This window comes from Thunnus maccoyii, chromosome 7 (genome assembly GCF_910596095.1).
Source record: "Thunnus maccoyii chromosome 7, fThuMac1.1, whole genome shotgun sequence".
NCBI classification, from domain to species: Eukaryota; Metazoa; Chordata; class Actinopteri; order Scombriformes; family Scombridae; genus Thunnus; species Thunnus maccoyii.
The window spans coordinates 27495948-27521800 of record NC_056539.1 but is presented as its reverse complement, the minus strand read 5'-3'; the positions used below and the strand labels follow the sequence as shown (position 1 = coordinate 27521800).

Here is a 25853-nt window from a genome sequence, read left to right as displayed (position 1 = left end):
TAATTATCCCACCAAAAAGGCTAGTGAGGATGATCTTTTACCCTTTGAAAATGTCACAAAAACAAGAGCAGAACTTTTTTAACTTGGCTCATTTCACTGGTGAATTGCTATCTCCTTCTTCCTCAGCTCCGTGTGCTCCGACTGGTCTGAATGTCCGGATGCAGGAGAGTAGCCAAACTTACTGGGCCATGACGTCATGGGACAGCGTCAACTGTTCCGAAGTCGAGTACTTGGTGGAGATAACCGGTCGAATCCAAAACAACCCACAGGCCCTGATGGAGATCTCTTCTTATTGGTCGCCCAGGAAATATTTTGAGTTCCCATTGCCTTGCAGCACAGTTTATAACATCACTGTACGCTCCAGAAACTCAGCCGGGATCAGCAATCCTTCCAACGCCCTTACTGGAGTCACAGGTAAATTCACATTGGATTATGTAGCCCATACATCATGTCTTTTGTTTGAAGCAAAAGCTGTTCCTTTTTGCATTTAGGTTGATATATTGAGGAGATAGTCTTGTATCTGTTTTATAGCATATTTTAAATATTAATATTTTGCTTTTTAATTTGTTTAAGCAGAATATGTCTTGTTATCTTCACCTCACATAGCATGGGTTTAGATATAATAAGACACTCGAGTCTGTCTGTTAACAGCATTTTCACCGTTTCCTTCCCAGCGCCCTGTGCTCCACAGAATGTGAAATACTCTGGTAACAGACAGTCTCCTGTGCTTTCCTGGGAGGCGTCGGTGTTTGCCACACGGTACATTGTCTACAATGTGTCGAGCGCAGGCCGTGTCAAGGTTTGCAACACCACAGGGCTCTCCTGCTCGCTGACCAACTTTGATCCTCACACCATCGAAGTGACGGCCAGCAACGCCGTAGGACAGAGCAACCCTACCAGCAATATTACAGGTCAGATGCAGGGTGAGAAAATCACCAGCACTACACAGGACTCACAAAAATAATCTCTCCACGTCATTCAACTGGAGCTGTAGCAGCAAGATTGTATTCCACATCTAATTATTTCTTAAATCTAACTTTGTATAGTTCTGCTTAGCAAAATTCCTCAACGTCTAATATTGTACGAGTTCATAAGGATGCTTTCAAACCTGATCCGTTTGGTTCAGTTCAAACGATCTGTGTTTGGATCAGTTCATTTGAGTTTGTGTGAAAGCTGTCAATCAAACTCTGCTGTAGACTAAACAACCAGACCGAGACTGAGACATTTTTGATTAGGTCCCCTTAGATTAGTTTTTTTGTAACTTGTGACTAAGAAATGTGGGGTTGGCAGGATGTTGAAAAATAACTTTTTCACTACTCTCTATCGGACAAACTATGAAATGGTGACACTGTGTCAAAACATATCTTTGGCATCTCTGAACTTCATTTTTTTGTTGTGTGTCAGCTGACATATATGCTGATACCGATATGTGAAGATGAACTGAACAAGAACTAAAAGTAAACAATGACAGACCATCACTTGCAAGCCAGAGCAACACTGCAGCTTGCACAGTGCAAGAACACTGACACAACAATATTGCACCTGTTGAAAAATGCAACTTGTCATTTAATTACTTATTTGTCTTTATTGACATTTTGGAAATCTGAAATCTATATAATGAGTTATTTTCATCTTCCTCAGGTCCAGTAGGAACTCGGAGAAGAAGAGATTTACGGGCTACTCAGGTCTATGCCAATTTAGACAGAGGTAAGTGTAACGTTTAAGGCTGCAACGATTAGTCAATCATCAGAAATATTGATCTGAGATAACAATTGATTAATTGTTATGAGACATATTTTAAGAAAAAATGCAAAAATTCTCTTGCTCCAGTTTCTTAAAATGTGAATATTTTCTGGTGTCTTTAGTATTCTGTGATCATAACCTAAATATCTTTGTGTTGGTTGGGACAAAACAAAATATTTGAAGTTGCACTTTGGGCTTTAGAAATAGTGACCAAACATGAATATAAATTCATCAAAGGTCTTGTATTACAAAACAACTTCTAATGCCTCGCTCATCTCTCTGTCTGTCTCTCAGATCTTGAAACTCCAGAGGTGTTGACCGTAACAGTAGGTGGAGTTTCCTTGTATGTGAAGTGGACGACAGTGAAGGACGCGTCTCAGTATATGCTCGTCATTGAGGAGGAACAGAGAGAGCAGCGGGCCAATCAGCCGCCTAGAGTGAGAACCGTGGAAGGTGATTTTTACATAGAGACTGACCTCAGGCCCCGGACCACCTACTGCGTCAGGCTTGCAGCCAAAAACGCCATCAGCCAAAGCAACTACTCCAGGCCAAAGTGCAGAACCACTGGTGCCTCCTAATGAAAGGACTGGACTAAGCAGAAATACCATTATATGGCTTATATGTTTATTGTCTCCACTCAGTAGCATCCTTAACAGAATTGTTATCGGTTCAATCTTTAAACCTTTAGGGGGAAAATTGTAAAAAGAAAGTAAATACAACTACAAAGTTTTAAGAAAGGTCTTCTGTTTGGGGTACGTCTTACATGTCACAAATAAATTAAGATCAAACATGAGGAGAACTTTAGATTGGAATACTTATAAATCTTTGATAGCAATAGGTTATATACATTATCATAATTGTGGCTGGTATCATAGCAGCATGTGGCATTTTATCTGTCTAAGTATTGATGAAATTATATTTATCAAAAATGGTTCTATTTTTGAGGAAGGTTATTAGATTATCTGGTTGATTATTAAACTGAAAGTAGTGTAAACAAATAAAGTGATAATTTATCAAGCAATATTTTTTAAAACCATGCAGTATATTTTCTTTTTGATGTACTATATGACTTCTCATTTTGTGAACCATTTGCCAGATCTTTTTTAACAGTCTCAGAAGCTGAAGAAAATCTGTGAAACATTAAACACCCCTCTGTATAAACATCATTGTTGACAATTTTCTTTTTCTTAAAAACTTCAGTGTGTGTTTATATGTTTGTGTAGTGCTGAACTGGTAACTGAAGGAATCATGGCATGTTAACTTTATTTTTCTTATTTTGAGAATGTCCATTCTACAAGGTGTAGAACATTGTGAGTGTCAATAATATCAGCAGTCCATCAAAACTAAATATGCCGCACAAAAAATTGTTTAATTTTTATGGAGATGTCAACTTTATTCCATGCAGTTTGATTTTTAGTCAGACCATTAAACAGACAGGACCATGGAGACTGAATGTCTATTACTGATTTCCCTTTTCTAATAGGAAACCTGCACTACGACCTACAGCAGCCAGTGTTCAGTCACAACAAAGCTTCTGTGAAACACTGTAAAAAAATTCTGACTCTTCTTGTGTCTAGAAAAATTTCTGCGTATTTCTGCGTTTTCTTGAGTAATAAAAGGCCAGATTATATAATAATGATTACACAGAGTCTATTGTATTTAAAGGTTCAGACAACCCTGAAATCAAAGCAACTAAATGGGATTCAGCCATCATTCCTTTTATTATTTACATCTTATTACTGTAACATGTCCAAATGTTTTCTGTGAAAAAAGGTCTATAAGGAGCTTTCAACAGTCTGGACAATTTCACTTCACTAGTTGTGGTTGTATCATGCACCGTAGTGTCTTGTATTATTCAAAATTCAAATATATTACTTGACTATAAAAACAACAAAATTCATAAACACTAGGAATTATGAATACATCACAAAAAAGCTATATTTTTTGTTTTGTTTTGCAATTAGTCAGTTTTCACTGTATTCATTGTTTAGTATTTGAATATTTACTCTACTGTTCAGTGTCCTGATAAAAATATCAATTTGGCCTTTTATATCACAACACCAATTTCACAACAATTTATGTTAGTTTGTGCATACAAGGATGGAAAAAGCTTTCACGCAGATGTGGATACTTATCAGTTTTATTCTTTTCTACATAATCATTGCATTTATCAGGGATTCTCGACACTCTGGACACAACACATGATCTTTTTGCTGTCTTTCCCAAGTTAATATATTTACTGGATGTCACAACACCATTGTTTCACTGTGTTCTTTAAAAAGTATTCTGAACTGATGTGTACAGTTGACAAAACAAAACAAATTTACTTCATCTTCAATCAAACTGAATTCACCTTGATAAAATACGTCAGTTTATATACAGTATATGGCTATTTTCTACATTATCTTGGCCTCACAGGAACCTGGCTGCAGTATTTGAAGGCTGGCAATAAGTTTAATTGATTTTCTGAACCAGGGGTAGAAAAAGGCATAGATCAGAGGATTTAAACTGGAGTTACAAAAAAATAGCCAAAGTTGAGCGAATGAACCATCGACTGTGGTGTCCTGTCCTGCTAGAGAAGGACAGTAGTACGGACATAAACAAAGTATAAACACAAGTAGGACAATGCCAAGAGTTCTAGCAGCCCTCATCTCAGATTTCTTTACAACTACAGTCAGAGTTCTTGATTTGACAGCTACAATTTGAGACCGCATGACACGTGCCTGTGACACAGCCACCACAAACACTCTCATATAGAGAACTATAATAACAGTAACAGGGCTGAAAAAGGTCAGAATAAAGTCTACTGCCCCTGCTATGTAGCTTATGATAAGTGTACATTCTTGGGGGCAGGGATTTAACATATCTATTTGTAACAAGAAATCTTTTAGTATTATGAAGTTGTAGATAACAGAACAGATCCAACACAAAGACACACAGATTTTAGCTCTTCTTGGCGTTATCATGGAAGAATAGTGCAGAGGGGCACAAATGGCCACGTAACGATCCACTGATATGAGCACCATGCTTCCAATAGAGGAGGAGGTGAGGATACAGCTAAACAAGAACCAGAGAGCACATGTGATTTCACCCAGAAACCAGCAGGACTGCAGCGTGGCGATTGCAGCTGGCATCACTGCAAGGCCCACAAGCAAGTCAGACACAGCCAGGGAGAGGAGGAGGACATTGGTGGAGGTGTGAAGCTGCCTGGAGTGAGAGATTATGATTATGCTGATTAGTGATAGTATTTTCACGTGCCTCATAATCAGTCCATGACACAATGAACATGAAGTAAGATCAAAGCAAATATTGTCAGAAAACAGAATATTTTACTTTTATAGACACAATATGAAAACCAAACTCTACATGCAAAATAAATCTTCACACTTTCTGTTTAGCAGAATGGAGCTTATCATGACTACTGCTATTGTGACACCTTTATACAGAGAAGCCCATTAAGAATGACATTTTCATTTACAAGTTAATGTATTAAGATCTTTAGCCTGTTTTAGCTTTTTAGAAACACATTCAAAAAGCTTGTATGCAAGGATGGACTAAGGGCCAAAGTTGGTCTTATAGCATAGAATTTAAAAAAGCTTAAATTTATGAAAACTGATGTTAAATTCTTTTACCTAAAAGTTAAACCACCCTAACACTGCTACCTGTTATTACACACTACTAGCTGTAATAATTCAAGGAATGTATCTGTGCCTGAAATGAGAGATGGAGATTACAACCAACAGGTTGAGTATCACAGTGAGCAGAGCGATGCAGTACAGCAGCGTTTTGATGAGCGTGGCTTTGGTAGAAACAGGCGTTGACGTGCAGGAGGTGTTGAGGGGAAGGGTGCAGATTTCTGCTTGTTTCGGTGTCTCTACCATCGTCAGAGGAAGTGACTACAGATCTGAACAGAGAGTTGATGAGGTCTAGCAGCCCTCTGACTCACTTCTTCATGACATCAGTTATTTAACTTATTTAACACACTCCCATCTGTTTCCCCCCCAACTCCTCCTACTCACCAATTTTTGCTCCTTTCCCCATTTCATCATTCATTCCCTCTTTCAAACAGTATTTATCCTCATCACTCACACCCTGGTTTTCCTCCTTATCCTTATTTGTCTAGTTATTGTTCAGACATTGCCAAGATGGACATAATAAAACTGTGTTAAAGAAAACACTAAATGTCACAGAACTACCACTGTCTACCAAAGAAAAAGCCCCTATGAATGTCAAACCACACAACTCTGAGCAGGTTCCAATTAAAATTTAGTCCAGACCAGAATCCATTCAATACAAATAGCAGTAAATACTGTCCATAGATGACATAAACCACCCCATACTAAAATGATGGTTGTCCCAGCCACCATGTTAGTCCCTATACCTTGAGAGAGAGAGAACCCCCAGGATCTTTTTTAACAGTACTAAAAATTGAAGGAAATCTGTGAAACATTACAACGCCACCTCTGTATAAACATCAGTGTTGACAATTTTCTTTTACTTAAAAACTTCAGTGTGTGTTTATATGTTTAGTAGTGTTGAACTGGTAACTGAAGGAATCATGGCATGTGAACTTTATTTTTCTTATTTTGAGAATGTCCATTCTACAAGGTGTAGAACATTGTGAGTGTCAATAATATCAGCAGTCCATCAAAACTGAATATGCTGCACAATTTTTTTTTTTAATTTTTATGGATATGTCAACTTTATTCCATGCAGTTTGATTTTTAGCCAGACCATTAAACAGACAGTACCATGAAGACTGAACGTCTATTACTGATTTCCCTTTTCTAATAGGAAACCTGCACTACAACCTACAGCAGCCGGTGTTTGGTGACAATAAAGCTTATGTGAAACATATTTTAATTATTCTTAGTCTTCCTATTGCTTTAAAATTATCTTTATAATTTTTGGTTGAGTAATAAAAGGCCAGATTATATAATAATGATTACTCAGAGTCTATTATATGTAAAGGTTCAGACAACCCTGAAATCAAAGCAACTAAATGGGATTCAGCCATCATTCCTTTTATTATTTACATCTTATTACTGTAACATGTCCAAATGTTTTCTGTGAAAAAAGGTCTATAAGGAGCTTTCAACAGTCTGGACAATTTCACTTCACTAGTTGTGGTTGTATCATGCACCGTAGTGTCTTGTATTATTCAAAGTTCAAATATATTACTTAATTGTAAAAACAATAAAATTCCTAAACACTAGGAATTATGAATACATCACAAAAAAGCTATATTTTTTGTTTTGTTTTGCAATTAGTCAGTTTTTACTGTCTTCATTATTTAGTATTTGAATATTTATTCTACTGTTCAGTGTCCTGATAAAAATATCAATTTGGCCTTTTATATCACAACACCAATTTCACAACAATGTATTTTAGTTTGTGCATACAAGGATGGAAAAAGCTTTCACACAGATGTGGATACTTATCAATTTTATTCTTTTCTACATAATCGTTGCATTTATCAGGGATTCTCGACACTCTGGATACAACACATGATCTTTTTGCTGTCTTTCCCAAGTTAATATATTTACTGGATGTCACAACACCATCGTTTTACTGTGTTCTTTAAAAAGTATTCTGAACTGATGTGTTCAGTTGACAAAACAAAACAAATTTACTTCATCTTCAATCAAACTGAATTCACCTTGATAAAATAAGTCAGTTTATATACAGTATTTGGCTATTTTCTACATTATCTTGGCCTCACAGGAACCTGGCTGCAGTATTTGAAGGCTGACAATGAGTTTAATTGATTTTCTGAACCAGGGGTAGAAAAAGGCATAGATCAGAGGATTTAAACTGGAGTTACAATAAAAAAGCCAAACTTCAGGTGATGAACCATCAACTGTCTTGTCCTGTCCTGCTAGAGAAGGACAGTAGTATGGACATAAACAAAGTATAAACACAAGTAGGACAATGCCAAGAGTTCTAGCAGCCCTCATCTCAGATTTCTTTGCAACTACAGTCAGAGTTCTTGATTTGTCAGCTACAATTTGAGACCGCATGACACGTGCCTGTGACACAGCCACCACAAACACTCTCATATAGAGAACTATGATAACAGTAACAGGGCTGAAAAAGGTCAGAATAAAGTCTACTGCCCCTGATATGTAGCTTATGATAAGTGTACATTCTTGGGGGCAGGGATTTAACATATCTATTTGTAACAAGTGATCTTTTAGTATTATGAAGTTGTAGATAACAGAACAGATCCAACATAAAGACACACAGATTTTAGCTCTTCTTGGCATTATCATGAAAGAATAGTGCAGAGGGGCACAAATGGCCACATAACGATCCACTGATATGAGCACCATGCTTCCGACAGAGGAGGATGTGAGGATAAAGGTCAACAAGAATGAGAGAGCACATGTGATTTCATCCAGAAACCAGCAGGAGTGCAGGGCAATTGCAGCTGGCATCATTGCAAGGCCCACAAACAAGTCAGACACAGCCAGGGAGAGGAGGAGGACATTGGTGGAGGTGTGAAGCTGCCTGGAGTGAGAGATTATGATTATGCTGATTAGTGATAGTATTTTCACGTGCCTCATAATCAGTCCATGACACAATGAACATGAAGTAAGATCAAAGCAAATATTGTCAGAAAACAGAATATTTTACTTTTATAGACACAATATGAAAACCAAACTCTACATGCAAAATAAATCTTCACACTTTCCGTTTAGCAGAAATGGAGATTATCATGACTACTGTCATGCTGACACCTTTATACAGAGAAGCCCATTAAGAATGACATTTTCATTTACAAGTTAATGTATTAAGATCTTTAGCCTGTTTTAGCTTTTTAGAAACACATTCAAAAAGCTTGTATGCAGGGTGGACTAAGGGCCAAAGTTCGTCTGATATCATAGAATTTAAAAAAGCATAATTTTATGAAAACTGATGTTCAATTCTTTTACCTAACAGTTAAACCACCCCAACACTGCTACCTGTTATTACACACTACTGGCTGTAATAATTCAAGGAATGTATCTGTGCCTGAAATGAGAGATGGAGATTACAACCAACAGGTTGAGTATCACAGTGAGCAGAGCGATGCAGTACAGCAGTGTTTTGATGAGCGTGGCTTTGGTAGAAACAGGCGTTGACGTGCAGGAGGTGTTGAGGGGAAGGGTGCAGAGCTCTGCTTGTTTCAGTGTCTCTACCATCGTCAGAGGAAGTGACTACAGATCTGAACAGAGAGCTGATGAGGTCTAGCAGCCCTCTGACTCACTTCTTCATGACATCAGTTATTTAACTTATTTAACACACTCCCATCTGTTTTTCCCCCCCAACTCCTCCTACTCACCAATTTTTGCTCCTTTCCCCATTTCATCATTCATTCCCTCTTTCAAACAATATTTATCCTAACCACTCACACCCTGGTTTTCCTCCTTATCCTTATTTGTCTAGTTATTGTCCAGACATTGCTAAGATGGACATAATAATACTATGTTAAATAAAACACTAAATGTCACAGAACTACTACTGTCTACCAAAGAAAAAGCCCCTATGAATGTCAAACCACACAACTTTGAGCAGGTTCCAATTAAAATTTAGTCCAGACCAGAGTCCATTCAATACAAATAGCAGTAAATACTGTCCATAGATGACATAAACCACCCCATAATAAAATGATGGTTGTCCCAGCCACCATGTTAGTCCCTATACATTGAGAGAGAGAGAACCCCCAGGATCTTTTTTAACAGTACTAAAACTTGAAGGAAATGTGTGAAACATTACAACGCCACCTCTGTATAAACATCAGTGTTGACAATTTTCTTTTACTTAAAAACTTCAGTGTGTGTTTATATGTTTAGTAGTGTTGAACTGGTAACTGAAGGAATCATGGCATGTGAACTTTTAATTTTCTTATTTTCAGAATGTCCATTCTACAAGGTGTAGAACATTGTGAGTTTCAATAATATCAGCAGTCGATCAAACCTAAATATGCCACAAAAAAAGTTGTTTAATTTTTATGGACATGTCAACTTTATTCCATGCAGTTTGATTTTTAGTCAGACCATTAAACAGACAGGACCATGAAGACTGAACGTCTATTACTGATTTCCCTTTTCTAATAGGAAACCTGCACTACAACCTACAGCAGCCGGTGTTTGGTGACAATGAAGCTTATGTGAAACATATTTTAATTATTCTTAGTCTTCCTGTTGCTTTAAAAATATCTTTATAATTTTTGGTTGAGTAATAAAAGGCCAGATTATATAATAATGATTACACAGAGACTATTGTATGTAAAGGTTCAGACAACCCTGAAATCATATTAACTAAATGGGATTCAGCTATCATTCATTTTATTATTTACATCTTCTTACTGTAACATGTCCAAATGTTTTTTGTGAAAAAAGGTCTATAAGGAGCTTTCAACAGTCTGGACAATTTCACTTCACTAGTTGTGGTTTTATCATGCACCGTAGTGTCTTGTATTATTCAAAATTCAAATATATTACTTAACTGTAAAAACAATAAAATTCCTAAACACTAGGAATTATGAATACATCACAAAAAAGCTATATTTTTTGTTTTGTTTTGCAATTAGTCAGTTTTTACTGTCTTCATTATTTAGTATTTGAATATTTATTCTACTGTTCAGTGTCCTGATAAAAATATCAATTTGGCCTTTTATATCACAACACCAATTTCACAACAATGTATGTTAGTTTGTGCGTACAAGAATGGAAAAAGCTTTCACACAGATGTGGATACTTATCAGTTTTATTCTTTTCTACATAATCATTGCATTTATCAGGGATTCTCGACCCTCTGGACACAACACATGATCTTTTTGCTGTCTTTCCCAAGTTAATATATTTACTGGATGTCACAACACCATCATTTTACTGTGTTCTTTAAAAAGTATTCTGAACTGATGTGTACAGTTGAGAAAACAAAACAAATTTACTTCATCTTCAATCAAACTGAATTCACCTTGATAAAATAAGCCAGTTTATATACAGTATATGGCTATTTTCTACATTATCTTGGCCTCACAGGAACCTGGCTGCAGTATTTGAAGGCTGACAATGAGTTTAATTGATTTTCTAAACCAGGGGTAGAAAAAGGCATAGATCAGAGGATTTAAACTGGAGTTACAATGAAATAGCCAAAGTTGAGCGAATGAACCATCAACTGTGTTGTCCTGTCCTGCTAGAGAAGGACAGTAGTATGGACAGAGACAAAGTATAAACACAAGTAGGACAATGCCAAGAGTTCTAGCAGCCCTCATCTCAGATTTCTTTACAACTACAGTCAGAGTTCTTGATTTGTCAGCTACAATTTGAGACCGCATGACACGTGCCTGTGACACAGCCACCACAAACACTCTCATATAGAGAACTATGATAACAGTAACAGGGCTGAAAAAGGTCAGAATAAAGTCTACTGCCCCTGATATGTAGCTTATGATAAGTGTACATTCTTGGGGGCAGGGATTTAACATATCTGTTTGTAACAAGAAATCTTTTAGTATTATGAAGTTGTAGAGAACAGAACAGATCCAACACAAAGACACACAGATTTTAGCTCTTCTTGGTGTTATCATGGAAGAATAGTGCAGAGGGGCACAAATGGCCACATAACGATCCACTGATATGAGCACCATGCTTCCGACAGAGGAGGATGTGAGGATAAAGGTCAACATGAATGAGAGAGCACATGTGATTTCATCCAGAAACCAGCAGGAGTGCAGGGCAATTGCAGCTGGCATCATTGCAAGGCCCACAAACAAGTCAGACACAGCCAGGGAGAGGAGGAGGACATTGGTGGAGGTGTGAAGCTGCCTGGAGTGAGAGATTATGATTATGCTGATTAGTGATAGTATTTTCACGTGCCTCATATTCAGTCCATGACACAATGAACATGAAGTAAGATCAAAGCAAATATTGTCAGAATACAGAATATTTTACTTTTATAGACACAATATGAAAACCAAACTCTACATGCAAAATAAATCTTCACACTTTCTGTTTAGCAGAAATGGAGATTATCATGACTACTGTCATGCTGACACCTTTATACAGAGAATCCCATTAAGAATGACATTTTCATTTACAAGTTAATGTATTAAGATCTTTAGCCTGTTTTAGCTTTTTAGAAACACATTCAAAAAGCTTGTATGCAGGGTGGACTAAGGGCCAAAGTTGGTCTTATATCATAGAATTTAAAAAAGCATAATTTTATGAAAACTGATGTTCAATTCTTTTACCTAACAGTTAAACCACCCCAACACTGCTACCTGTTATTACACACTACCAGCTGTAATAATTCAAGGAAAGCATCTGTGCCTGAAATGAGAGATGGAGATTACAACCAACAGGTTGAGTATCACAGTGAGCAGAGCGATGCAGTACAGCAGTGTTTTGATGAGCATGGCTTTGGTAGAAACAGGCGTTGACGTGCAGGAGGTGTTGAGGGGAAGGGTGCAGATTTCTGCTTGTTTCAGTGTCTCTACCATTGTCAGAGGAAGTGACTACAGATCTGAACAGAGAGCTGATGAGGTCTAGCAGCCCTCTGACTCACTTCTTCATGACATCAGTTATCTAACTTATTTAACACACTCCCATCTGTTTCCCCCCAACTCCTCCTTCTCACCAATTTTTGCTCCTTTCCCCATTTCATCATTCATTCCCTCTTTCAAACAGTATTTATCCTCACCACTCACACCCTGGTTTTCCTCCTTATCCTTATTTGTCTAGTTATTGTCCAGACATTGCCAAGATGGACATAATAAAACTGTGTTAAAGAAAACACTAAATGTCACAGAACTACTACTGTCTACCAAAGAAAAAGCCCCTATGAATGTCAAACCACACAACTCTGAGCAGGTTCCAATTAAAATTTAGTCCAGACCAGAATCCATTCAATACAAATAGCAGTAAATACTGTCCATAGATGACATAAACCACCCCATAATAAAATGATGGTTGTCCCAGCCACCATGTTAGTCCCTACACCTTGAGAGAGAGAGAACCCCCAGGATCTTTTTTAACAGTACTAAAAATTGAATGAAATCTGTGAAACATTACAACGCCACCTCTGTATAAACATCAGTGTTGACAATTTTCTTTTACTTAAAAACTTCAGTGTATGTCTATATGTTTAGTAGTGTTGAACTGGTAACTGAAGGAATCATGGCATGTGAACTTTTAATTTTCTTATTTTGAGAATGTCCATTCTACAAGGTGTAGAACATTGTGAGTTTCAATAATATCAGCAGTCGATCGAACCTAAATATGCCACACAAAAATTTGTTTAATTTTTATGGACATGTCAACTTTATTCCATGCAGTTTGATTTTTAGTCAGACCATTAAACAGACAGGACCATGAAGACTGAACGTCTATTACTGATTTACCTTTTCTAATAGGAAACCTGCACTACAACCTACAGCAGCCGGTGTTTGGTGACAATGAAGTTTATGTGAAACATATTTTAATTATTCTTAGTCTTTCTATTGCTTTAAAATTATCTTTATAATTTTTGGTTGAGTAATAAAAGGCCAGATTATATAATAATGATTACTCAGAGTCTATTATATGTAAAGGTTCAGACAACCCTGAAATCAAAGCAACTAAATGGGATTCAGCCATCATTCCTTTTATTATTTACATCTTCTTACTGTAACATGTCCAAATGTTTTCTGTGAAAAAAGGTCTATAAGGAGCTTTCAACAGTCTGGACAATTTCACTTCACTAGTTGTGGTTGTATCATGCACCATAGTGTCTTGTATTATTCAAAGTTCAAATATATTACTTAATTGTAAAAACAATAAAATTCCTAAACACTAGGAATTATGAATACATCACAAAAAAGCTATATTTTTTGTTTTGTTTTGCAATTAGTCAGTTTTTACTGTCTTCATTATTTAGTATTTGAATATTTATTCTACTGTTCAGTGTCCTGATAAAAATATCAATTTGGCCTTTTATATCACAACACCAATTTCACAACAATGTATTTTAGTTTGTGCATACAAGGATGGAAAAAGCTTTCACACAGATGTGGATACTTATCAGTTTTATTCTTTTCTACATAATCGTTGCATTTATCAGGGATTCTCGACACTCTGGATACAACACATGATCTTTTTGCTGTCTTTCCCAAGTTAATATATTTACTGGATGTCACAACACCATTGTTTCACTGTGTTCTTTAAAAAGTATTCTGAACTGATGTGTACAGTTGACAAAACAAAACAAATTTACTTCATCTTCAATCAAACTGAATTCACCTTGATAAAATAAGTCAGTTTATATACAGTATATGGCTATTTTCTACATTATCTTGGCCTCACAGGAACCTGGCTGCAGTATTTGAAGGCTGACAATGAGTTTAATTGATTTTCTGAACCAGGGGTAGAAAAAGGCATAGATCAGAGGATTTAAACTGGAGTTACAATAAAAAAGCCAAACTGCAGGTGATGAACCATCAACTGTCTTGTCCTGTCCTGCTAGAGAAGGACAGTAGTATGGACATAAACAAAGTATAAACACAAGTAGGACAATGCCAAGAGTTCTAGCAGCCCTCATCTCAGATTTCTTTACAACTACAGTCAGAGTTCTTGATTTGACAGCTACAATTTGAGATCGCATGACACGTGCCTGTGACACAGCCACCACAAACACTCTCATATAGAGAACTATGATAACAGTAACAGGGCAGAAAAAGGTCAGAATAAAGTCTACTGCCCCTGATATGTAGCTTATGATAAGTGTACATTCTTGGGGGCAGGGATTTAACATATCTATTTGTAACAAGTGATCTTTTAGTATTATGAAGTTGTAGAGAACAGAACAGATCCAACACAAAGACACACAGATTTTAGCTCTTCTTGGCATTATCATGAAAGAATAGTGCAGAGGGGCACAAATGGCCACATAACGATCCACTGATATGAGCACCATGCTTCCGACAGAGGAGGATGTGAGGATAAAGGTCAACAAGAATGAGAGAGCACATGTGATTTCATCCAGAAACCAGCAGGAGTGCAGGGCAATTGCAGCTGGCATCACTGCAAGGCCCACAAGCAAGTCAGACACAGCCAGGGAGAGGAGGAAGACATTGGTGGAGGTGTGAAGCTGCCTGGAGTGAGAGATTATGTTTATGCTGATTAGTGATAGTATCCTCATATTCATCATATTCAGTCCATGACACAATGAAAATGAAGTTAGATCAAAGCAAATACTCTGAGAAAACAGAATATTTTACTGTCATAGACACAATATGAAAACCAAACTCAACATGCAAAATAAATCTTCACACTTTCTGTTTAGCAGAAATGGAGATTATCATGACTACTGTCATGCTGACACCTTTATACAGAGAAGCCCATTAAGAATGACATTTTCATTTACAAGTTAATGTATTAAGATCTTTAGCCTGTTTTAGCTTTTTAGAAACACATTCAAAAAGCTTGTATGCAGGGTGGACTAAGGGCCAAAGTTGGTCTTATATCATAGAATTTAAAAAAGCATAATTTTATGAAAACTGATGTTCAATTCTTTTACCTAACAGTTAAACCACCCCAACACTGCTACCTGTTATTACACACTACCAGCTGTAATAATTCAAGGAAAGCATCTGTGCCTGAAATGAGAGATGGAGATTACAACCAACAGGTTGAGTATCACAGTGAGCAGAGCGATGCAGTACAGCAGTGTTTTGATGAGCGTGGCTTTGGTAGAAACAGGCGTTGACGTGCAGGAGGTGTTGAGGGGAAGGGTGCAGATTTCTGCTTGTTTCAGTGTCTCTACCATCGTCAGAGGAAGTGACTACAGATCTGAACAGAGAGCTGATGAGGTCTAGCAGCCCTCTGACTCACTTCTTCATGACATCAGTTATCTAACTTATTTAACACACTCCCATCTGTTTCCCCCCAACTCCTCCTTCTCACCAATTTTTGCTCCTTTCCCCATTTCATCATTCATTCCCTCTTTCAAACAGTATTTATCCTCACCACTCACACCCTGGTTTTCCTCCTTATCCTTATTTGTCTAGTTATTGTCCAGACATTGCCAAGATGGACATAATAAAACCGTGTTAAAGAAAACACTAAATGTCACAGAACTACTACTGTCTACCAAAGAAAAAGCCCCTATGAATGTCAAACCACACAACTCTGAGCAGGTTCCAATTAAAATTTAGTCCAGACCAGAATCCATTCAATACAAATAGCAGTAAATACTGTCCATAGATGACATAAACCACCCCATAATAAAATGATGGTTGTCCCAGCCACCATGTTAGTCCCTATACCTTGAGAGAGAGAGAACCCCCAGGATCTTTTTTAACAGTACTAAAAATTGAATGAAATCTGTGAAACATTACAACGCCACCTCTGTATAAACATCAGTGTTGACAATTTTCTTTTACTTAAAAACTTCAGTGTGTGTTTATATGTTTAGTAGTGTTGAACTGGTAACTGAAGGAATCATGGCATGTGAACTTTATTTTTCTTATTTTGAGAATGTCCATTCTACAAGGTGTAGAACATTGTGAGTTTCAATAATATCAGCAGTCAATCGAACCTAAATATGCCACACAAAAATTTGTTTAATTTTTATGGACATGTCAACTTTATTCCATGCAGTTTGATTTTTAGTCAGACCATTAAACAGACAGGACCATGAAGACTGAACGTCTATTACTGATTTCCCTTTTCTAATAGGAAACCTGCACTACAACCTACAGCAGCCGGTGTTTGGTGACAATAAAGCTTATGTGAGACACTGTAAAATATTCTGACTCTTCCTGTGTCTAGAAAAATTTCTGCGTATTTCTGCATTTTCTTGAGTAATAAAAGGCCAGATTATATAATAATGATTACACAGAGTCTATTGTATTTAAAGGTTCAGACAACCCTGAAATCAAAGTAACTAAATGGGATTCAGCCATCATTCCTTTTATTATTTACATCTTATTACTGTAACATGTCCAAATGTTTTCTGTGAAAAAAGGTCTATAAGGAGCTTTCAACAGTCTGGACAATTTCACTTCACTAGTTGTGGTTTTATCATGCACCGTAGTGTCTTGTATTATTCAAAATTCAAATATATTACTTGACTGTAAAAACAATAAAATTCCTAAACACTAGGAATTATGAATACATCACAAAAAGCTATATTTTTTGTTTTGTTTTGCAATTAGTCTGTTTTTACTGTCTTAATTATTTAGTATCTGAATATTTATATTAATGTTTAGTCTCCTAACAAAAATATCAATTTGGCCTTTTATATCACAACACTGATTTCACAACAATATATTTTAGCGCTATATGTGAAGTTTAATTTGTGCATAAAAGTCTGGAAAAAAGTTCACGCACATGTGGATACTTGTCTGTTTTATTCTTTTCTTCATAATTATGCCATTTGTCAGGGATCCTCGACAGTCTGGACACAACACATCATCACATTTAGCAAACTGGAAAAGACATTTAATTGTATATTGAAAACAGCAATGTCATATTGTTTAAGTCATTTTTGGTGTACCATACTTTTAAGAATTACAGGTGCCTGTATAACACATGTGCAGCTTCTAGTATGTTGGTAACATAGGCCTCAATTACACAGGTCATGACATTCATTATATTTGGCCATTCAGTAGACTTTAGCCAAATCATGCATTTTTCTTTTTTCTTTGCAATATTTAGGCAACTACAGAACCTCATTCCTTATATATGTACATATATATATTCTATATATGTATATATATATATATATATATATATAGCAGATATTGTTCTGTTTTTAAAGTATAGTAAGATTAAACTGTAAGAATAACTATTGAATAGTCTATAAACACAAGCTGTTAAAACTCCATCATCTACACTGGCAAAATGTTTTTTTTTAAATAGTTCATGTTCTCAATATGTGCCTTTTTGCTGTCTTTCCCAAGTTAATATATTTACTGGATGTCACAACACTGTGGTTTCACTGTGTTCTTTAAAAAGTATTCTGAGCTGATGTGTACAGTTGACAAAACAAAACAAATTTACTTCACCTTCAATTACACTGAATTCATCTTAATGAAATAAGTCAGTTTATATACAGTATATGGCTATTTTCTACATTATCTTGGCCTCACAGGAACCTGGCTGCAGTATTTGAAGGCTGACAATGAGTTTAATGGCTTTTCTAAACCAGGGGTAGAAAAAGGCATAAATCAGAGGATTTAAAGTGGAGTTACAACAAAAAAGCCAAACTTCAGGTGATGAACCATCATCTGTGATGTCCTGTCCTGCTAGAAAAGGACAGTAGTATGGACAGAGACAAAGTATAAACACAAGTAGGATAATGCCAAGAGTTCTAGCAGCCCTCATCTCAGATTTCTTTGCAACTACAGTCAGAGTTCTTGATTTGTCAGCTACAATTTGAGACCGCATGACACGTGCCTGTGACACAGCCACCACAAACACTCTCATATAGAGAACTATGATAACAGTAACAGGACAAAAAAAGGTCAGAATAAAGTCTACTGCCCCTGATATGTAACTTATGATAAATGTACATTCTTGGGAGCAGAACTTTAACATATCTGTTTGTAACAAGAAATCTTTTAGTATTATGAAGTTGTAGATAACAGAACAGATCCAACACAAAGACACACAGATTTTAGCTCTTCTTTGCGTTATCATGGAAGAATAGTGCAGAGGGGCACAAATGGCCACGTAACGGTCAACTGATATGAGCACCATGTTTCCAACAGAGGAGGAGGTGAGAATAGAGCTCAACAAGATCCAGAGAGCACATGTAATTTTATCAAGAAACCAGCAGGACTGCAGCGTGGCAACTGAAGTTGGCATCAGTACAAGGCCCACAAACAAGTCAGACACAGCCAGGGAGAGGAGGAAGACATTGGTGGAGGTGTGAAGCTGCCTGCAATGGGAGATTATGATTATGCTGATTAGTGGTAGTATCATCATGTTCCTCATATTCAGTCCATGACACAATGACCATGAAGTTAGATCACAGCAAATACTCTGAGAATAGAGAATATTTTACAACAATATAAAAACATACTTTAAATGCAAAATAAATCTCTACACTTTCTGTTTGGCAGAAAAAGAGATTATCATGACTACTGCTATTGTGACATCTTTAATCTCATTAAGAATGACATTTTCATTTACAAGTTAAAGTAGTAAGATCTTTAGCTTGTTTTAATTTTTTAAAAACACATTCAAAGAGCTTATACTTTATACAGGGTGGACCAATAGCCAAAGTTGGTCTAATAACAGAATTTGAGAGAGCATAATTTATGAAAACTGATGTTGAGTTCTTTCCACTAAAAGTTAAACTGCCCCAACACCATTACACATTACCAGCCTTAATAATTAAATAAAAGCATCTGTACCTGAAGTAACAGATGGAGATTACAACCAACAGGTTGAGCGTCACAGTGAGCAGAGCGATGCAGTACAGCAGTGTTTTGATGAGCATGACTTTGGGAGAAACAGGCGTCGACGTGCAGGAGGTGTTAAGGGGAAGGGTGCAGAGCTCTGTTCGTTCCAGTGTCTCTACCATCGTCAGAGGAAGTGACTACAGATCTGAACAGAGTGCTGATGAGGTCTAGCAGCCCCCCATTCACTTCTTCATGACATCATTTATTTAACTCTCATCTTCTTCATTTCCATTGCCCTTCCTTTTACCCTCCCTATTTTCCTCTTCATATACTCCCATCTGCTGCCCCCCCCAACTCCTCTTACTCACCAACTTTTGCTCTGGTGCCAAGTCTGGGCCTCCCTCAACCTCCCTCAACCTCCCGCAGCCCACTTCCGCTCCACTGGCCCTAGATTGGCTGTGTAGAGGTGAACTAAGAGGTTATGGTCAGTGGACACAGTAAAAATGGCCCCCCACAGATAGCCCTTGAACTTTTCAGTGACTGCCCAGTTAAGCACTAAAAGCTCTAGCTTGAATGAGCCATAGCTTTAGTCATTCCTCTCAGTAGGTAGTAGACTGCAGCTTGTGTAGGCAATTATCCTCTCTTTACCATCCTGGACCTGGTAAAGTACTGCCCCTAGGCCCACTCAAAGTCGTAATTACCATAAGCCAGTATAGGTACCTGTAGGAGGACTTGCTTTAGCTGGTCAAAACTCTGCTGACACTCTTGACTCCACTGGACTGGATTTCTGTGACCCCTTTCCTCGAAGGAGGAAGTTGTGTTTTTGCATGGGCAGGAATGAATCATCAGTAGTAAACAGCAAAACCTTAGAAGTAGCGTATCTGTTTCACTGTTGCTTGTACTGTCCAGTCTCTCACTGCTGTTGTCTTTTCTGGATCTGTAGCCACCCTCTGATTGCTAACAACATGGCCCAGAATCCTCACCTCCTTTCTGAAGAGACGACACTTTTGGGGCTGTGGCACGAGACAGTGCTGTTTAAGTCACTGAAAAGCATGCTCCAAATGCTGTAGGTGACTGTCAGAAGAAGGAGAATCATCCAAATATATTAATAAATATTCACCTTTGCATCAGGTGCAAGGTCAGGTCACACCTCCAGCCAGTCAGAGTATGGCTTCCCAAACAGCCTGCCGGAGGACAGAGGGGAATCTTGGCTATAAGGAAAGATGAATTTAGAGAAATCTAAACAACTTTTGGTGAATAAAATGTTACAGATATGTTTAAAATAGACTGTATTTATGAAAATTATTCAAAACAGCCATAATACCAGATCTTCAACCATATGTTCTGTGGATTAGCAGTTTCAGTTGTCTAAACTAAATTCAACCCCCTTTAAACCAGAGGGTGACAGGAAATGCTAATCTAGCCAAATGCTAAGTGACAGAGCAGCAGCTTCCCTATTTTATTACAGCAACATCTTGTGTATCAAATTTGTAATTTCATAAGAAACAAACAAAGAAAAAAAAGATATTAGTGACAGAGTGAGGTGGTTACCAGTTGTCATATATTTTGTCCTGACAAAAAAAACTACAATATATGTAATTCTCCATGTTGGAAATAGAGTATTACCACATTGTCTACAGTACAGTCAAATTACAGCTGAAATTATACTTTCTCTCCTAAAACAGAAAATAATATGACAATAAATAACTAAATAATTTAGGCGTACAGTTAATTACTATTTTCATAATTTATTAATTTCTTAATAATCTTTTCGATCAAATCATGAACTGATTAATTGTCAAGTTAATAAAATATCAAAAAATATTGAGAAATGTCCATGACAGTTTCCCGGGGCCCAAGGTGACATCTTCAAATTGAACAGAGAAGCAGCACATTCTCACACTTGAGAAGCTGGAAACAGGAAATGTTGTCAATGTCACACTGTTTAATTAATTGGCTTACTGTGTCAGCACTAAATAGAGTTCAGCTATTAATTTATCAAGCAATATTTTTTGAAACTATGACGTATATTTTCTTTGTGATGTACTATATGACTTCTCATTTTGTTAACATTTTGACAGATCTTTTTTAACAGTCCCCAGAATTGCAGAATAAAGAAAATCTGTGAAAACATTAAAATCCCGTGTATAAACATCATTGTTCACAATTTTCCCTTTTTTAAAGATTCAGTGTGTGTGTATATGTTTGTGTTGTGTTGAACTGGTAACTGAAGGATTCATGGTATGTCAACTTTCTCTTTCTAATTCTGAGAATTTTGTATTTTATGAGCATGTCACAAAAATACAATATTCTTTTGTTTTGTTTTGTCTTCTTTATCTAGTTTTCCTGACACAAAAATATCAATTTGACCTTTTATATCACAAAACCAATTTCACAACAATGTATTTTAGCGTTATGTGAAGTTTAGTTTGTTTGTACGAGTCTGTGAAAAAGATGTCACCCAGATTAGATACTTATCACTTTTATTCTTTTCTACATAATCATGCTATTTGTCAGGGATCCTCAACAGTCTGGACACAACACATCATCACATTTAGCAAATTGGAAAAAACATAATTTAATTGCAAATTTAAGACAGCAGTGTCACATTCTTTTAGTCATTTTTGTTTGCCATACTTCAAAGAATTACAGGCACCTGTATAACACATGCGCAACTTATAGTGAATTGATAACAGGTGTCAGTTACGCAAATCATGACATTCATTATATTTGGCCATTTAGAAGACTTTAGCCAAATAATATATTTTTTTCTTTGAATATTTAGGCTATACATACAGCAGATATTGTTCTATTTTTAAAGTACAGTAATGATGTGTACAATTGACAAAACAAAACACATGTACTCCACCTTGAATTATACTGAATTCATCCTAATACAATAAATCAGTTTATATACAGTAGGCTATATGGCTATTTTCTACATTATCTTGGCCTCACAGGAACCTGGCTGCAGTATTTGAAAGGTGAAAATGAGTTTAATGGCTTTTCTAAACCAGGGGTAGAAAAAGGCATAGATCAGAGGATTTAAACTGGAGTTACAATAAAATAGCCAAAGTTGAGCGAATGAACCATCAAATGTGGTGTCCTGTCCTGCTAGAGAAGGACAGTAGTATGGACATAAACAAAGTATAAACACAAGTAGGACAATGCCAAGAGTTCTAGCAGCCCTCATCTCAGATTTCTTTGCAACTACAGTCAGAGTTCTTGATTTGACAGCTACAATTTGAGACCGCATGACACGTGCCTGTGACACAGACACCACAAACACTCTCATATAGAGAACTATGATAACAGTAACAGGGCTGAAAAAGGTCAGAATAAAGTCTACTGCCCCTGATATGTAGCTTATGATAAGTGTACATTCTTGGGGGCAGGGATTTAACATATCTATTTGTAACAAGTGATCTTTTAGTATTATGAAGTTGTAGATAACAGAACAGATCCAACACAAAGACACACAGATTTTAGCTCTTCTTGGCGTTATCATGGAAGAATAGTGCAGAGGGGCACAAATGGCCACGTAACGGTCAGCTGATATGAGCACCATGCTTCCAACAGAGGAGGATGTGAGGATAAAGCTCAACAAGAATGAGAGAGCACATGTGATTTCATCCAGAAACCAGCAGGAGTGCAGGGCAATTGCAGCTGGCATCACTGCAAGGCCCACAAGCAAGTCAGACACAGCCAGGGAGAGGAGGAAGACATTGGTGGAGGTGTGAAGCTGCCTGGAGTGAGAGATTATGATTATGCTGATTAGTGATAGTATCCTCATGTTCATCATATTCAATCCATGACACAATGAAAATGAGGTTAGATCGAAGCAAATATTGTGAGAAAACAGAATATTTTACTTTCATAGACACAATATGAAAACCAAACTCAACATGCAAAATAAATCTTCACACTTTCTGTTTAGCAGAAATGGAGATTATCATGACTACTGCCATTCTGACACCTTTATACAGAGAAGCCCATTAAGAATGACATTTTCATTTACAAGTTAATGTATTACGATCTTTAGCCTGTTTTAGCTTTTTAGAAACACATTCAAAAAGCTTGTATGCAGGGTGGACAAGTAGCCAAAGTTGGTCTTATAGCATAGAATTTAAAAAAGCATAAATTTCATTTTATGAAAATTGATGCTCAATTCTTTTAACAAACAGTTAAACCACCAGTTAAACACCTCTACCTGTTCTTACACTCTACCAGCTGTAACGATTTAAAAAAAAAGCATCTGTGCCTGAAATGAGAGATGGAGATTACAACCAACAGGTTGAGTATCACAGTGAACAGAGCGATGCAGTACAGCAGCGTTTTGATGAGCGTGGCTTTGGTAGAAACAGGCGTTGACATACAGGAGGTGTTGAGGGGAAGGGTGCAGAGCTCTGCTTGTTTCAGTGTCTCTACCATCGTCAGAGGAAGTGACTACAGATCTGAACAGAGAGCTGATGAGGTCTAGCAGCCCTCTGACTCACTTCTTCATGACATCAGTTATTTAACTCTCATGTTTTTCATTTCCATCGTCCTTCCTTTTACCCTCCCACTTTTCCCCTTCACACACTTCCATCTGCCCCCCCCCCCCCCCCCCTACTCACTAGTTTTGCTCCCTGTCATTATTTGTCTAGTTATTGACCAGACATTGCCAGGATGGACATAATAATACCGTGTTAAAGAAAACACTAAATGTCACAGAATTACTACTGTCTACCAAAGAAAAAGCCCCTATGAATGTCAAACCACACAACTTTGAGAAGGCTCCAATTAAAATTTAGTCCAGACCAGAGTCCATTCAATACAAATAGCAGTAAATACTGTCCATAGATGACATAACCCACCCCATACTAAAATGATGGTTGTCCCAGCCACCATGTTAGTCCCTATACCTCGGAGAGAGAACCTCCAGTTTAGGTCGACATGAATGACGAAACTGCTACCAACCCTCCTTGTGAGGATCCAGGTGGAGTCCCCTGTGTCTTTTCAACCCAGTCGCCAGAATAAAGCATTGGCATTGTACGTTTCTGCAAACCACGGATACGTTAGGGTTAGGGAAAGATTATGGTTTGAGTTAAAATAAAAAATATTAAAAAATAAAAACAGCTGCAAATGTCCCAACATCTCACTGACACTGGAAGCGGACATTAATTGTGAGATGGTCTTGAACAGTGCTCTCTGTTGCTTTGATGCTTTTCCAACTTTCTTCAATCGAACTTTCTAGCCAATAATAGGAAAGTCAGCCCATATACATGTCATCTGAACTACGTCACTAACCCTAACCCTAACCCTAGAAATGTTGATATGTTACATATGGTTGAAATGTTGATTTGCTACATATTAAACATATTGAAACATGGAGATTCAACATATCAAAGGTTACGATATTGTAACTCTAGTTCTATAAGCACAGGCAGAGTCCTCCACTGGATTCTATGGGTAATACTCCTCTCCAATCACACAAATTTGCATGTATGTAGCCGGCCAATCAGAATGCATCTACTGATTACATGCATCCCACACCCTATATAAGCGGCGCTTCGCTGCCACTCACCATCCAAAACCACTTCACTGAACAGCGTGGGAGCGGCCAGGTCCATCAGTAGAGGGCTTCGCCTGTGGATATAGAACTAGGGTTACAATATTGTAACCTTCGTTCTATCTCACACGGGCTCTGCCCTCTACTGGACTCTATGGGTGCAGTAGGCGGAGCCTGAAGAATGTACACCCTGCCACGCCACATCATCAGACTGCCTCACTGAGCCCAGCCAACCACAGGTTTAGTTGCTGTGGCCCCTTTATAATCCCAGCCACTTAGCGGAGCAGTAGGGGGCCCAACCCAGTCCAGTTAACATGGACCGGAGCTGGGTGAAAAAAATGACCTAACCTCACAGGGGTCATAGGTCATATACTGAGGACCTTGTACACCCCATTCCTAGAGTCCTCTTGGATCACGGGAGAATGCCGGCATATATTTGCCCGGGGGGGTCAGGTAAACACAGCTGACACACACACCACCCTTTTCACAAGTCCTGAGTTGCACCTGCGAACATGGACCTTGAAAAGGAGCCCATCATGTCCAAGAGATAGAACCTTATGAATGGACAAGGCGTAGACCAGGATGCCGCCGTGCATATGTCTTTGACACTTACCCCACCGAACAAGGCCGTAAGCACTGCCACACCATGTGTGGAATGCGCTTGGAACACAGTGGGGGATCCTTACTTGCCTGCCTGTAGGCTCGGGAGATGCACTCACAAAACCAACTAGCTAGGCGCTTCTTGGATAGGGCTTTACCAGCCACTCCCTCACTTCACCAAGCGATGCTTGTGCCTCTGTGGAGCTGGCAAACCACTGTTGCAGGCAGTGCATGTGCAGGAGCCCCAGTGGAATAGCTGGATGGCTCACTTCCATGAGCCCCAATGCCTGCATGACAGTCAAAGTTTTCACTACCACTCCCCACCGCAGTCTGAGGACTGCCTTCTGGCTTCTGACAGAACAGCGTGTAGCCTGGCCGAATCAAGCACAACCCCCAGATATTCTGCCTGTAGGCTGGGGACTCTCCAGTTGATGGCAAAGCCTACCTGAGTTAGGTGCAGCACCAGTCTGGCAGTGTGGAAAATGGTCCAATATCTGGACCTGGCCATGACAATGAGGTTGTCTAAGTAGAAGAAGACCCTCATGCCACGGTTGCTCAGCGGTTGCAGAGCCATGTCCACACACT

The 25853-nt window shown here is 37.9% G+C and overlaps 7 protein-coding genes across 7 annotated transcripts in view; 1 reads left to right on the top strand and 6 right to left on the bottom strand.

The window, feature by feature from the left end:
* The window catches only part of LOC121900577, a 33059-nt gene extending 29680 nt beyond the window's left edge, over window positions 1-3379 (top strand). The window contains exons 39-42 of the mRNA XM_042417004.1: window positions 127-414; window positions 675-911; window positions 1642-1707; window positions 2038-3379. Of these exons, the coding sequence (XP_042272938.1) occupies window positions 127-414; window positions 675-911; window positions 1642-1707; window positions 2038-2321 (875 nt within the window). The 3' untranslated portion in view covers window positions 2322-3379. The remainder of the gene's footprint in view (window positions 1-126; window positions 415-674; window positions 912-1641; window positions 1708-2037) is intronic.
* Window positions 3380-4139: 760 nt separating this feature from the next.
* LOC121900576 (trace amine-associated receptor 13c-like) lies at window positions 4140-5624 on the bottom strand. The gene is made up of 2 exons (XM_042417003.1): window positions 5455-5624; window positions 4140-4950 (listed from the first exon to the last, which is right to left on the bottom strand). Exons 1-2 carry the CDS (start codon window positions 5622-5624, stop codon window positions 4140-4142), a joined length of 981 nt encoding a protein of 326 aa, XP_042272937.1.
* Window positions 5625-7445: 1821 nt separating this feature from the next.
* LOC121900575 (trace amine-associated receptor 13c-like) lies at window positions 7446-8927 on the bottom strand. The gene is made up of 2 exons (XM_042417002.1): window positions 8758-8927; window positions 7446-8253 (listed from the first exon to the last, which is right to left on the bottom strand). Exons 1-2 carry the CDS (start codon window positions 8925-8927, stop codon window positions 7446-7448), a joined length of 978 nt encoding a protein of 325 aa, XP_042272936.1.
* Window positions 8928-10750: 1823 nt separating this feature from the next.
* On the bottom strand, window positions 10751-12232 carry LOC121900574 (trace amine-associated receptor 13c-like). Its single transcript, XM_042417001.1, has 2 exons — window positions 12063-12232; window positions 10751-11558 (listed from the first exon to the last, which is right to left on the bottom strand). The coding sequence occupies exons 1-2, from the start codon at window positions 12230-12232 to the stop codon at window positions 10751-10753; spliced, it is 978 nt and encodes a 325-aa protein (XP_042272935.1).
* A 1820-nt stretch (window positions 12233-14052) lies between these two features.
* Window positions 14053-15534, bottom strand: LOC121900573 (trace amine-associated receptor 13c-like). The gene is made up of 2 exons (XM_042417000.1): window positions 15365-15534; window positions 14053-14860 (listed from the first exon to the last, which is right to left on the bottom strand). Exons 1-2 carry the CDS (start codon window positions 15532-15534, stop codon window positions 14053-14055), a joined length of 978 nt encoding a protein of 325 aa, XP_042272934.1.
* A 2157-nt stretch (window positions 15535-17691) lies between these two features.
* LOC121901060 (trace amine-associated receptor 13c-like) lies at window positions 17692-19909 on the bottom strand. The gene is made up of 3 exons (XM_042417700.1): window positions 19838-19909; window positions 19130-19322; window positions 17692-18651 (listed from the first exon to the last, which is right to left on the bottom strand). Exons 2-3 carry the CDS (start codon window positions 19297-19299, stop codon window positions 17841-17843), a joined length of 981 nt encoding a protein of 326 aa, XP_042273634.1. The 5' UTR covers window positions 19300-19322; window positions 19838-19909; the 3' UTR covers window positions 17692-17840.
* A 2068-nt stretch (window positions 19910-21977) lies between these two features.
* Window positions 21978-23548, bottom strand: LOC121900572 (trace amine-associated receptor 13c-like). Its single transcript, XM_042416999.1, has 2 exons — window positions 23379-23548; window positions 21978-22863 (listed from the first exon to the last, which is right to left on the bottom strand). The coding sequence occupies exons 1-2, from the start codon at window positions 23546-23548 to the stop codon at window positions 22056-22058; spliced, it is 978 nt and encodes a 325-aa protein (XP_042272933.1). The 3' UTR covers window positions 21978-22055.
* Window positions 23549-25853: the final 2305 nt, after the last annotated feature.